Source organism: Macaca thibetana, chromosome 10, assembly GCF_024542745.1.
Source record: "Macaca thibetana thibetana isolate TM-01 chromosome 10, ASM2454274v1, whole genome shotgun sequence".
Taxonomy (NCBI): Eukaryota; Metazoa; Chordata; class Mammalia; order Primates; family Cercopithecidae; genus Macaca; species Macaca thibetana.
The window spans coordinates 20,920,095-20,934,854 of record NC_065587.1 but is presented as its reverse complement, the minus strand read 5'-3'; the positions used below and the strand labels follow the sequence as shown (position 1 = coordinate 20,934,854).

Here is a 14,760-nt window from a genome sequence, read left to right as displayed (position 1 = left end):
TTTTACAGCAGATATAGTGATTTTCCTGAATTAAATCTAGCACCATCAGTTCATTCTTGCCCTTCGACTTGACCTGTCTCTTGAACCATTTCTCCCCCGATTTACCTGTTGGACGTACATCTACTTGGGAGGTCACTGTTAAAGCCAGCGTATCATAGCTCGATAACTTCGTTGGAATCTCCCCTTCATTTCTTAAAGATGATATCCTTTTTCTAGTTACCATAGGCCTTACAATTTTTCAGTTATTTTTGACAACTTGCTCTGCTTCCTTTGTTCCATTATTTTGTTGTTTGTTGTTGTTGTTGTTGTTGAGACAATCTAGGGTCTTACTTTGTTGGCCAGGCTGGAGTGCAGTGGCACCATTATGGCTCACTGCAGCCTTGACCTCCCGGGCCCAAGCCATCCTCCCATCTCGGCCTCCTGAGTAGCTAGGACCATAGGTATGCATTGCTATGCCCAGCTTTTTAAATTTTTGTAGACATGAGGTCTCCGCATGTTGCCTGGACTGGTCTTGAACTCCTGGCTCCAGTGATCCTCCTACCTCAGCCTCCCAAAAGTTGGGATTACAGGTATGAGTCATTGTACCTGGCCAGATAAAATTTTTGAAAAGAAATATAATGTCCTTGCTCTAATACAAAGGAAAGATAAAAAGGAAAATAATAGTATGTATTTCATGCAAATACTCGGGTAGAATTACACTCTTGCAGGAAAAGGTTCTACAGATTTACAAATCCCCCAACACTACTGCTGTACTATGTTGTATTTAATACTTAACTAACTTAACAGCAAGAATGGTCTTCATATTAAATACAGTTCGTCTCTGAAGTTGCAAATTATGAGTAGCTATTTTCATTGTCATATAGTGTGTGTGAATAATATGGCCTGAGTTATAAGACTTAAAAGTTACTGGGGAGACAAAAATATTATGTGTAAGATGGTTAAGACACTTTATTGTTGCATATTTAGCTTTCCTTTTATGGTTCTTAGTTAATAATGTACCATATTTTACTGACTTTTTTTTTCTTTTTTGAGACGGAATCTTGCACTGTCGCCCAGGCTGGAGTGCAGTGGTGCAGTCTCGGCTCACCACAACCTCCGCCTCCCGGGTTTGAGTGATTCTTGTGCCTCAGCCTCCTGAGTAGCTGGAACTACAGGTGTGCCCCACCACACCCAGCTAAGTTTTGTATTTTTAATAGAGCTGGGGTTTTGCTCTGTTGGCCAGGCTGGTCTCAAACTCTTGACCTCAGGTGATCCACCCACCTTGGCCTCCCAAAGTGCTGGGATTACAGGTGTGAGCCACCCCACCTGGCCTTGACTTCTTAATTTCAGAGTTTTAATATTCTGAGCAATCTTGTTCATTTATGTGACTTCATGTCATTTTATTTTTTTTTATTTTTTATTTTTTTTTGAGATGGGGTCTCGCTGTCTCCCAGGCTGGAGTGCAGTGGCGTGATCTCGGCTCACTGCAAGCTCCGCCTCCCGGGTTCACGCCATTCTCCCGCCTCAGCCTCCCAAGTAGCTGAGACTACAGGCGCCCGCCACCACACCTGGCTAGTTTTTTGTATTTTTAGTAGAGACGGGGTTTCACCATGTTAGCCAGGATAGTCTCGATCTCCTGACCTCGTGATCCACCCGCCTCGGCCTCCCAAAGTGCTGGGATTACAGGCTTGAGCCACCGCGCCCGGCCAACTTCATGTCATTTTAACAGTTCAAATGGATGAGTCGTGTTTGCACAACTTTAGAGAAATTGTCACAAAGGAACCAGGTCGATTAGATATTTTGTGAAGTTCAGATTGTTGCCTAGTGGTGACAAGAATTATTTGTTTTTGTTTTGTGTTTTTGAGACAGAGTCTTGCTCTGTTGCCCAGGTTGGAGTGCCGTGGTGCGATCTCCGCTCACTGAAACCTCCACATCTCATGTTCAAGTGATTGTCCTGCTTCAGCCTCCTGAATAGCTGGGATCACAGGTGCATGCCACCACGCCCATCTAATTTTTGTATTTTTAGTAGAGACGGGGTTTTGCCTTGTTCACCAGGCTGGTCTCTTAACTCCTGACCTCAAGTGATCGGCTTGCCTTGGCCTCCCAAAGTGCTGGGATTACAGGTGCGAGCTACCGTGCCTGGCTCAATTCTTTCTTTTTCTACCATATTCTTCTTACCCTTTTTCTTAAAAGGACAGATCCCTTGATAGAAGCCAATTATGTGTACAAAAGACCTTAAACTAAGTTCAAGCCTAGAGTGTCTGTGATCTTTTTAGTTTTGTAAAGTACCTGTTCCTGTAGTGGCAATGATTTACCCAAGAAGCCATCAGAAATGATGCTTGTTTGACTGAGGAAAAACTTAAATAAGCCTATCTGTGGGTTTTGGAAAGCTCTGTTCTGTACAGTTCTGCAATTTCTGAAGGCATGCTAAGGCTTGACTGGGTTGGTTCTGTGCAATTAAACATTCTAAAATCTGTGGTTGACTAAATACTCCATGTTGTACCAATTTAAGAATCTTATTGTCATAGCATTATGACTGGTAGAGAAAGGTCTTGGGAGATCGAAGTGGCTTAACTTGATTCTTAGGATATTTGTCATTATAAAATTACTGGTTTTTCTTTTGCAGACTTCCTTGTGAAACCTCCTAGTAGAAAAAGTTCTTGGGACAAACTTCATTTGGTAAGTTTGTTTCTCCCCTCCTGCCACCGCCCCGCCCCGCCCGCAATACTCTCTCTGTGCTGTTTCGAAGCAAGGAAAAATTAATTTACAGGTTGATTTTTGAGGATCTGTTTGTCAATGTTCATGATTATTTAGATGAGTTTTTCTGTGTTCACTTTAATGTCCTTACATGTGATGGTTTTTTTTCACTAGGACTCATACCAGGTCACTTTTTTTATATATAATTGCACTGTAATAGTGTACTGGAAAACTTGTATTTAAGTTGAGATTTTATGAGTTGCAGCACTAATCATTTGTCTAAAATAGTTATCAATCTCCAGTTTTTGTTACTTTATTTATTTTTATCTTTTTTTTTTTTTTTTTTTTTTTTTGAGACAGTCTTGCTGTGTTTCCCAGGCTGAAGTACAGTTAGGTGATTATAACTCACTGCAGCCCTGAACTCCTGGGCTACAGCAGTCCTCCTGCCTCAGCCTCCCAGTTGCTGGGACTACAGGTGTGTGCCATCACGCCTGGCTAGTTTGGAAACTTTTTTTTGTAGAGACAGGAACTTGTTCTGTTGCCCAGGTTTTAAATTCAAACTTGCTTCTTGTTTTGAGTTTTCTTAAATTGGTATATATCTATATGAAAAATAAAGCCTCTTATTACTAGAGTTAGTTCAGCAGCTCCCCCTTGTCTTCTTTTGCTTTCCAAGGTTTCAGTTATCCAATGTCCAAAAGTACTAAAATATCGAGAGAGAGAGCAAGAAAGAGACACCACACATTCATATAACTTTCATTACAGTGTATTGTTGCTTGTTCTATGTTATTAGTTGTTAATCTCTCACTGTTTCTAATTTATAAATAAAACTTTATCATAGGTACATATGTAGAGGAAAAACTATATATATAGTTTTCAGTACTACTTGTAATTTCAGGGATCCACAGGGGGTCTTGGAACATATTCCCTGAGGATAAGGCAGGGGATTACTGTAGTGCAAATGTGAATTTTAATGAGAAAAACAAGTTCTGAAAAATTTGCGAGTTCTTTCTCCAGTATGGCTGCCAAACCTTGTCCCTTTTCATAGACCTTTGTGTGTCCCTTACTATGTAAATCTTTTACTGCCTCTTGTTTCTGCTACCTGTTTAATTTAGGGAACTATAGTACAGTTTTATTAGAAGACAAGTTATTGCCTTGGTTTTAAGTTCCTAAATCCAGATCATTTCCTTGTTCAGGAACTGTTGCCTTGCCAGTGCCTCTAGAACAAGGATCAAATTCCTTAGCATAACATTTCAGGTTCTTTACAGGTGGGCTTCAAACAGCTTTTCACCTGTTTTCACTGTGTACCAAGTTCATCTCTTGTAGCCACACTGACTTACCTTCTGTCTCTCAGATACTCTCCAACGTGCTTTTTTGTCTTACTCTGCTGCCATGCCATTCCTGCTCCCCTAGTCTCGGTAGCTCAAAATTTGGCTGGTTCAGTTATTAAAAGCTTGAGTCTTCCAGAAAGTCTTCCTTAAGTGTCCAGCTCAGAATCTTTCTCTGCTTTTTGCATTACCATGGAATTAAATTTCTGTATCTTTTTACATACTCTGTCTTATTAGTTATATTTGTCTGTCATCCCCACAGGATTGGGAATGCCCTTGAAGGCAAGAACTATGTTCATATTTGAACTGTCAATTCACGGAAACACTCCTAGAGTCCTGGGATACCAGTGCCTTCTCAGTATAAATTCTTCTTGACTAGGGTTTTTGTTTTGATAAGAATAAGGGAGGAGAATAGATTGTTTTTAGTAGAGATTGGTCAGCATAATCTTGTTGATTTAGGTTACTGTTTTTTCCCCACTTTTCTGTATGGTGAAGGATCATAGGGTATATGTAATCTGTGCCCTTGTAGTCCAAATTGCTCAGTATATTACTTGAGGTATTCTTTTTTGCAAGTATAAGTTTTAGTTTTTGAGTAAGGAATTGAGTAATTTCTCTTTAACAGGTGCCTGAAAGATGAGATTCCACGTTCAATAGGAAGATTAAATGTTGCTTTGTTTCTGTAAAGATTTCTGAGAAGTCATATCATGGGGCAGTACTGATGATGGAGCTGAGAGAAGCATGCAGGTTCCAGTTGTCAAATTCTCATATATTAAGAAAGATTATTTTACCTTGAGGCTTGGAGGAATCTTAATCTTCATTTAGCCGGGGGGGTGGGGGAGTGTTGCAGATTAGATCTGTAGAGAAGGAAAAGTCATCCTTCTTAATTAATTAATTTATTTATTTTGAGACAGAGTCTCGTTCTGTCACCCAGACTGGAGTGTGGTGGTGCAATCTTGGCTCACTGCAACCTCCACCTGCTGGGTTCGAGCAATTCTCCTGCCTCAGCCTCCTGAGTAGCTGGGACTACAGGCATGCTCTACCACTCCTGGCTAATTTTTGTGTTTTTAGTAGAGATGGGGTTTCACCATGTTGGCCAGGCTGGTCTCGAACTCCTGATCTCCAGTGATCCACCTGCCTCAGACTCCCAAAGTGCTGGGATTACAGGCGTGTGCCACTGTGCCGACCAGAAATGTAATAACATAGTACTTGGCTCAGTAGCATTTATTATTTGTATTGCCATAATGTAAATTTGTAAAAGAGTTATTATTTTTTTTTTTGACACAGGGTCTGACTCTCTTGCCCATGTTGGAATGCAGTGGTGTGATCATGGGTCACTGCAGCCTTGATCTCCTGGGCTCAAGTGATCCTCCCACCTCAGCCTCCTGAGTAAGTGGGACTACGTGCATGTCCCACCTTGCTGGGCTAATTTGTTTTTATTTTTATTTTTGTGAAGATGGGGGTCTCATTATGTTGCTCAGGCTGGTCTTGAACTCCTGGGCTCAAGTGATCCTCCCACCTCAGCCTCCTGAGTAAGTGGGACTACGTGCATGTCCCACCTTGCTGGGCTAATTTGTTTTTATTTTTATTTTTGTGAAGATGGGGGTCTCATTATGTTGCTCAGGCTGGTCTTGAACTCCTGGGCTCAAGTGATCCTCCCACCTCAGCCTCCCATAGTGTTGGTCTTACAGGCGTAAGCCACTGCCCCAGCCACATTCTTACCTGAAGAAGCAAGATCTAGGTTTGAAGAGAAAGATGTGAATGTATTTAATTTTGATGCCAGGAAACATACTGTTTAATATGTGCCCCAGATGAAAGGAGACTAAAGAGATATAAAAATAGCTTCAATATATGATCCCAGACTAGATCCTTTACCAAAGGGGGGAATATTGCTGTGAAGGATAAAGGATATGATTGGATTCATTGACAAAATTGGAATAGATATGGTAGGTTATTATAGCAGTGTTAAATTTTCTGAAATTGAAACTAGAACTGTGGTTATATAAGAGATTATCTTTCTTAGGAAATACATACTGAAATAGTAAGAGTTAGAGATATTTGTATGCAAACCTCTTTTAAATGGTTCAAAAACAGTGTGCATGTGCATATGTGTGAACAAAAAGAAGACAGTGTTGGAAACTGTCCTATCCAAATTATCTGTAATGAAACATTTAATGAAGTACAGTCTTTATATAACTGTGTGTTGTCATATATATGAATACATGTACATACTAACTTAAAAAGTGCTTATTACATGCCAGTAACTATTCTAAGCATGTTATATGCATTAATATCTTAATTCTCACAACTCTTTGATGCAATGATTATTCTCCTTATTTTCTCAATGAAGAAACTGAGGCTCAGAGAGGTAGTATGATTTGCTGTCAAGGTCATAGTTAGTATATGGCAGCCCTGAGAGCCATTGCTTTACATTCCTGATTGTTTTTCTTGAGGTTATTGCCTTAACACTCTGAGTTTAAATGAAAACCTTTCATTAAAACTTACTTTGAGTTTTGGGTTTTCTGTTTAAAAGCTTTTTTGTAGAAAAATTTGTTATCCTAATTGCAAATGTTTTAAAAATTTAAAAACTGAAAGTCGCTGCTCCCACTCTCTTCCCTAGAGGGGTAAATTGTTAACAACCATTATGTGATTTTTTTGTATGTGTATAAACATACTTCGGAATTAATACAGACAATGCTTAGGCATATTTTTATTTTAACTTCTAAAATTACAGAACACTGAAAACTTATGGCAAGTTGATAAATATGTGTTGGTGTTTTTTTTAAAAAATAGAAAAGTATGTATGTACAGTCTTTGGCAATAATCCTTCTGCAGCCCCTCCCCCAAATTTATATGCTTTTACCTAGTATATTTTTAAGAATAATTAGGGCTACAGAAATAGTGACTTGTGCATACATATGGATAAGGGTGGTTATGGTGGCTTTTTTGGTGGTAATAGAAAAATGGAAACAACCTGAATGTCTCACTAATTGATGGATGGTTAAGTTATGATACATTGGGGTATAATGGAATACCAAACTGCCATATGTATATACTGATATAGGAGGGATTTGTTATATTAATTGAAGAATATATACTGAAGAAACTACAGTATGGCTTCCCCACCCCACCCATTTTGGGGGGTAGATAATGTGTGTCTTTGTACACTGATTTGCCACATAATGATGTTTTGGTTAGCAACAGACCCAAGATACAGTGGTAGTCCCAACAGACCCAAGATACAGTGGTAGAGATTAAAATGGAGTTGAAAAATAGCTGTCACCTAGTGGAGTTGTAGTTGTCATAATGTCTTAGTACAATTACTTTATTTTCTTTATAAATTTAGTGTAGCCTAGTTGTACAGTGTTTATAAAGTCTATAGCAGCATACAGTAATGTCCTAGGCCTTCACACATTCACTCACCACTCGCTGACATACCCAGAGCAACTGCCAGTCCTACAAGCACCATTCATGGTAAGCGTTGTCCTATACATGTGTACCATTTTAATCTTTTGTATCATTTTTACTGTATCTTCTCTGTTTATGTATGTTTAGATATACAAATAGGGAGCACTGTGTTATAGTTGCCTATAGTATTCAGTACAGTAACATGCTGTGCAGGTTTGTAGCCTAGGAACTACAGGCTATAGCATATAGCCTAGGTGTGTAATAGACTGTCCCATCTAGGTTTGTATAAATACCTCTGTGATGTTTGCACAACAGCTAAATCTACTAATGATGCATTTCTCAGAACATGTCTCCATCTTAGTTAAGCGAAGCTTGACTGTGTGTGCATAGAGAACTGTCTGGAGAGACTTATGAAATAGTTAACAGTTGCTTTACTTACATTTAGAGGAACTAAAGGGCAGTAAGGAGTGAAAAGCGAACTTCTGTTTACCAATCTTTTTTTTTTTTTTAAATAAGTTTAACTCAGATATGTTAATATAAAATTCACATACTATACAGTTCACCCATTTAAAGTATACGGTTCATTGGCTCAGTATATTCACGAAGTTGTGTAGCCATCACCACAGTCCATTTTAGGACCTTTTTCAGGCCAGGTGTGGTGGCTGATGACTGTAATTCCAGCATTTTGGGAGGCCGAGGCAAGAGGATTGTTTGAGGCTGGGAGTTCGGGACCAGCCTGGACAACATGGTGTGAGACTCCCCCTTTCCCCGACAAAAATAAAAGTAAATTAGCCGGGTGTGGTGGCTTGCACCTGTGGTCCTGGCTACTCTGGAGGCTGAGGCAGGAAGATCGCTGGAGCCCAGGAGTTCGAGGCTGCTGTGAACCGTGATCCTGTGATTACAGCACTGCAACTCTAGCCTGGGCAACAGAGCAAGACCTTGTCTCCAAAACAAAACTTCGTATTCCATAGCTGTCAACCTCTCTCCCCTCAGTCTCCCCCAGCTCCTGGCCCCCACTAATCCACTTTCTAAGATTTTCCTGTTCTGGACATTTCATATAAATGATATCATACAATATGTGGTCTTTTGTGACTGGCTTTATCATTTAACATAATGTTTTCAAGGTTCATCCACGTTGAAGCATGTATCAGTACTTCATTCCTTTCTCTTTTTTTCTTTTTTTCTTTTTTTTTTGAGACAGGGTCTCGCTCTGTTGCCTAGGCTTCTGGTGTCCAGTGGCATGAAGATCTGGGCTCACTGAAACCTCGGCACTGCATCCTGGGCTCAAGTGATCCTCACACTTCAGCCTCCCGAGTGGCTGGGACTACAGGCACATGCCAGCACGTCCAGCTAGTTTTTGTATTTTTTATCTTTTTAAATTTTATTATTATTTTATAGAGTCGGGGTTTTGCCATGTTGCCCAGGCTGGTCCCGAACTCCTGGCCTCAAGTGATCCACCTGCCTGGACCTCCCAAAGTGCTGGGATTACAGGCGTGAGCCACTATTTACGATACCTGGCTCAATTTTTGTGTTTTTTGTAGAGATGGGGTTTCACTGTATTGCCCAGGCTGGTCTCAAACACCTGGGTAAAAGTAGTGTGCTGACTACATCTTTTCAAAGTGTTGGGATTATAGGCATGAGCCAGTGTGTCTGGCCACTTAATTCCTTTTTTTTTTTTTGAGACGGAGTCTCGCTCTGTCGCCAGGCTGGAGTGTGCAGTGGTGCGATTTCGGCTCGCTACAGCCTCTGCCTCCTGGGTTCAGGTGATTCTCCTGCCTCAGCCTCCCGAGTAGCTGGGACTATAGGCATGCACCACCACGCCCAGCTAATTTTTGTACTTTTAGTAGAGATGGGGTTTTGCCCTGTTGGCCAGGATGGTCTCGATCTCTTGACCTCGTGATCCACCCTCTTCAGCCTCCCAAAATGCTGGGGTTACAGGTGTGAGCCACCATGCCCAGCCCACTTAATTCCTTTCTATGGCCAAATAATTTTCCGTTGTTTAGATATGCCACATTTTGTTTATTCATCCATCTGTCGATGGACATTTGGTTTCAGTGAGCCAAGATCTTCATGCCACTGCACACCAGCAACCTGGGTGACAAAGAGTGAGATCCTGTCTCAAAAAAGAAAAAGAGGAAGTGAAGTACTAGTACTTCAAAATAGCCCATCCCACCTTTGGGCTATTTTGAATAAATCTACTATAAACATGTATTTACAAGATTTTACATGGACGTATGTTTTCGTTTTCTTGGATATATACCTAGAAGTAAAATTGTTGAGTCAAATGGTAACTCTGTGTTTAATTGAGCAACTCTCAGGCTATTTTTCAAAGAGGCCGTACTATTTTACATTCTCACCAGCAGTGTATGATATTACTTGTTTACTTTTTACAACTGTATCTTAAAAATTCACTGAGCGCATGCATTATTAGTATAACTAAAAAGTTTAAGTATTACACTGCTTATCAGACTAAACAGTAATGACTCAATTTCTTCCTTTTGTGCTGTTGGTATAACTACCACTGTGGGGTTCACATTTTGCAAGTCAGGTGCTATAATGAACCCTGAATATTTCCTAAGGGTTGGTCACATCTGCTATTGGTAGTGTTTTTTTGTTTGTTGTTTTACATAATACCCAGACTGGTCTAATGCTCTTTCTAGTTTTAAAAGGAACCTTTAGCAGGTACTTGATTCTGAGTGGTTGCACAGTTTCCTGTGATCTTGGCTTTTTCTTATGGATTTGAAATTCCTATAGCAATTTTAACTTTTCTCAGATACTTAAAGCACTTCCTCTTACTTTCAGCTATGTTAACTATTTTCTTATCTCCTCTGGACTGTAAATTCTTTACTCTCCCTTTGCTGCCACATCCAGGCCTCTACCTAAACCTATACACCAGGATATATTTCACATACTTAGGCTTTTATCTGTACTGCCTCCATTCTAAATCAAGCCACTAGTCTCTTACTGTAATTGTCTCCTAGTTCTCTTCTTCATTCTTTTTCTCTTTTAATCCATTCACCCCACATCAACCAGGGTGATCTTAAAATCAAATCATGTCACTCTGCTGTTTAAAACCTGTCAGTGGCTCCCTGTTGTATTTGGACTGTATTTTAAACTTACTATTCACGTGATCTTTTCCTTGTACATTTCTCCAACTTCAAGTTGTGCCACTCTTCTTTCTGATTCAGTACAGTTTAGCTACAATGGTTTCCTCCTCTTAGTTCTTCAGAATTATCAAGGTCTTTCCTGTCTGAGGAACACATGCAGTTCTGTATGTTAGAAACTGGCCTTGCCCCACAGAGTAGTCTTTTCTGATCACTTTACCTAAAGTAGGTCTTTGGTACCCCCAATCCCCAGTCCCTGTCTCAGCATCCCGTTTGTTTACTTTATCACATTTAGCACAATTTGTAATTATTACCATCTTTTTCTGTCTTCTGCAGTGGTATATAAGTCGAATTAATGCAGAGCTAACACCGTGTCATACTGTGTAACACATAGTAGATTATTGGTAAATTTTGACTGACTGAAGGGCAGAACATCATTTTACAGTCTATTTGTTATAGAAATGGAAGGCCTTATTTCTGGGTGAAGACTTTGTTTAAATTGAGACTTTTAATGCCAAGTGGCAAATCTCTGTCTTGGTATTTCTGTACTCATTAAAAAATTAGAGTAGGCCAGGTGTGGTGGCTCACGCCCTTTCAGAGGCCAATGCAGGCAGATCACTTGAGGCCAGAAATTCAAGACCAGCCTGGCCAACATGGAGAAACCCTGTCTCTACTAAAAATACAAAAATTAGCCAGGCATGGTGGCACATGCGTGTAATCCCAGCTACTTGAGAGGCTGAGACACCAGAATCACTTGAACTCGGGAGGCAGAGGTTGCAGTGAGCAGAGATCGCACCACTGCACTCCAGCCTGAGTGATAGACGAGACTCTGTCTCAAAAACAAAGCGAAACAAATTAGATTCGACTGGGAAGGTAGCTTATGTGTGTGTGTGTATATATATATATGTGTATATATATATATGTATATATATATGTGTATATATATAAAAATAATGTGACTGCAGATTGAGAGTTTATTTTGCAATTGGAATTTGATTTCTAGTTCAGTGTCACTGCAGATGAATACATTTTAGTTGGGACATCTGGGATACTTGTGAGTTTTTCTCTGAAAAACTGAAGGACATAGCAGTGCATATTGATAGGCTTACTGTATAAACAATGGTGTTATGACAGCTTAAACTCTGACTCTTTAATTCTTCAATAACTGGAGGTTTTGAGGTAGAAGAATTGCCATTATGGTTAAAAAAAAAACTTTATTATGTGAAAATTTCAAATATATTAAAGTAGAGAAAATCGTTTAATAAATCTCCATTAACTTATCTCACTGGTCTTTGAAAGTTACCAAGTCATGACCCATCTTATTTCAGAGGTACTCCTACTCATTCTGCCTACTCCTTGGTATATAACTTTATGTATTTTATAGTTAAAAGATAAATTATTTTTAAAAACCCATAACCACACACAAAAACCTATAACCACACTAACATTGTCAATCATATAGAAAATTAATAATTCCTTAATATCATCAGATATTTAGTATGTGGTCAGATTTCCCTAATAGATGGCTCAACTTATACTTTGAATAAGGATCCAAATAAGATCTATATATTGCAGTCACTTAAGTGACATCACTTAAGTCTCTTTTAATTCTGTAGGTTTCCCTTCTATGTCGATCTTTTGTTTTGCTATTTACTTAAAGAATAGGGGTTATTTTCCTGTAGTTTTCCATAGACTAGATTATTATTTGCATTTTATATTTCATTAGCAGTTGTAAAATAATACTACCAAATTCTGTCGTCTTTGTATATTAGGTAGAATTCTTCCCTCATCAACTACTTGATTCTATACTAGCTCATTTTGTGTAAGAAAGGCAGGATAAATACTTGATTCTTTTCCCTTACTTGCTAGTTTTCAAAAATAAAAGGTTAGTTCCTTAACATCTTCCACTGGTGACTTGTAGGGGAGTGTGTGTGTGTCTGTGTGTGTGTTTGTGAGAGAGAATGTTTCTTCATGAACTCATATTTAAACATACTGAAACCCAATCCATTGCATTTAACCATTTTTGCTCAAATTCTTTCCTTTTTAGCTAGTGAGTCTCTTCAAATTGACTCCCAATTATTTTTGACTTACCCTCAGTAGTCTTTTATATGTTTCTTACTTTCCAGTTTAATATGATGTTTCAGAATCAAATTGTACATTTTCTGTTCTAGACCTGGAATTGGCTATGTTTTTTTTTCAGATGCCCCATCTCCTTTTGAAGTGGGAATTAGTCTTTAGGGACCATAGTCTAGGGGCTTAGAATGCTCATTGCTGCTGGGTTGATACTGTAACTTTTTTGCAGCGGTTTTTTTTTTTTTTTTAAATTTTATGAAGAGTTTGATTATATTGTTACTCTTCACCTTGGGGGGGGGTGTGTGTGTGTGTGCGTGCACACATGCACATGTTTTTTAGAGACATGGTCTTGCTCTGTCACTCAGGCTGGAATGCAGTAGCATAATCATAGCTCACTGCAGCCTTGAACTCCTGGGCTCAAGGGATCCTTCCACATCAGCCTCCCAGGTAGCTAGGACTACAGGTGTGTACAACCACCTAATTTTTAAAAAAAATTTTTTCAGTAGAGACAGCCTTGCTATGTTACCCAGACTGGCCTTGAACTCTTGGGCTCAAGCTATCTTCCTGTCCTGGCCTCCCAAAGTGCTAGGATTATGAGTGAGCCACTGCACATGGCCTCTGTAGTTTTTTTTTTTTTTTTGGAACTGTAAGTCGTATCACATAAAATCCACCCTTTTAAAGTATACAATTCAGTGGTTTTTAGTATAGTCATAAGGTTGTAGAACCATTACCATTACCTAATTCCAAACATTTCATCGTCCTACAAAGGTACCTTATACCCATTAGCAGCCACTCCCTATTCTTCCCTCAACCTAGCTCCTGGCAACCACTAATCTGCTTTCTGTCTCTGGATTTACCTTTTCTGGACATCTCATAAAAATGGAATCAAACAATATATGGCCTTTTGTGCCCCAGGTTCTTTCACTTATCATAATGTTTTCATCCATGTTGTGTCATATATCAGTATTTTATTCCATTTTATTGCTGGATAACTCCATTGTGTATACATTTTGTGTGTGTGTGTGTGTGTGTGTATGTATTTTTTGTTTATCCATTCACATTGTGTTTGTCCATTCATTGATTGATGCATATTTGGATTGTTTGCACTTTTGGCCATCATGAATAATGCTGTTGTGAACATTTGTGTACAAGTATTTATGTGGACATACATTTTTAGTTCTCTTAGGTATATACCCAGGAATGGAACTGATGGGACATATGATGACTCTGCAACTTTTTTGGAAACTGCCAAACTTTTCCTCAGAGGTTGTACCACTTTACATTCCTGCCAGCAGCGTATGGGGGTTTCACCTTCACATTCCACCTACATCTGACAGTAGTATCTTCCTCACTGGAGTTATATTTTGTTATTTAATAGTTTTGCAAAATGCATTAAATTTACTTCCATTTAAATTGTTTAAGGTACAGCAGTTTGAGTGTATCTATGATGCTATCTTTAGAAATTTTATTCTAAAACACAAATACCTTTTATAAAATTTTAGGACAGTTTTTTAAAAATAATTCAGTGTGTTTCTTTTTTGAAAAAGTTCTTTATAACAGTATCCAGTTCTTTTAATAAGGTCATACCCTCACATTTTCTTTGCCTTTGCCCTTCTCCTTTTTAATTAACTCCAACAGGTGCCTTTTTGCACATCTTTACCTATCTAAAATAGCACTCTGTTACACCATCACCAAACCCTGCTTTATTTTCTTTCCAGCAGTTGCCTACTGCCTAACATTAGTTATCTGTTTCTAATGAGAAAGACCAAAAATAAAATTAAGTTCCATGAATTTTTGTTCACAATGGTCTCCCCAAAGTCTACAACAGTGCATGGAGTGTAGTAAATATTGAATAATACTGAATAAATATTTATTGAAAAGAATGAATAAATAAGATGATTTTGCATTAGTTTCAGTTCTTGAGCTAGGCCAAATCACAAAAGTTAGGCTTGGTTTGAAGAGGGGTAAGAATGATGACTCCAACTTGGTTTGTTACTGAACCGTAAGGTTCTTCCTATTCCTTCCAGCCTCTAAAAAATGGCGTACCCAAAACCCCTGTCCTTAGTCATCTTTACCCTCTCCATTTATACTTCCTCCTGCATTTGGCTTTAATGCCATTCACACACTGATGTCTCCCATTTATGTTTATATCTCTAGACTCTATCTTCTTGATCTTC

The 14,760-nt window shown here is 38.9% G+C and overlaps 3 protein-coding genes across 12 annotated transcripts in view; 1 reads left to right on the top strand and 2 right to left on the bottom strand.

Moving 5' to 3' along the window:
• The window catches only part of ASCC2 (activating signal cointegrator 1 complex subunit 2), a 402,689-nt gene that overhangs the window by 168,515 nt on the left and 219,414 nt on the right, over positions 1–14,760 (bottom strand). The window lies entirely within an intron of this gene.
• Positions 1–14,760, bottom strand: part of ZMAT5 (zinc finger matrin-type 5) — a 357,894-nt gene that overhangs the window by 233,663 nt on the left and 109,471 nt on the right. The window lies entirely within an intron of this gene.
• Positions 1–14,760, top strand: part of MTMR3 (myotubularin related protein 3) — a 141,949-nt gene that overhangs the window by 68,764 nt on the left and 58,425 nt on the right. For all 10 annotated transcript variants that reach the window (XM_050806786.1, XM_050806784.1, XM_050806783.1 and 7 more), the window contains one exon: positions 2,606–2,658. Coding sequence is in view for 5 of the 10 variants with exons in the window: in XM_050806780.1 (XP_050662737.1) it covers positions 2,606–2,658 (53 nt within the window). In the remaining 5 variants the exon portion in view is untranslated. The remainder of the gene's footprint in view (positions 1–2,605; positions 2,659–14,760) is intronic.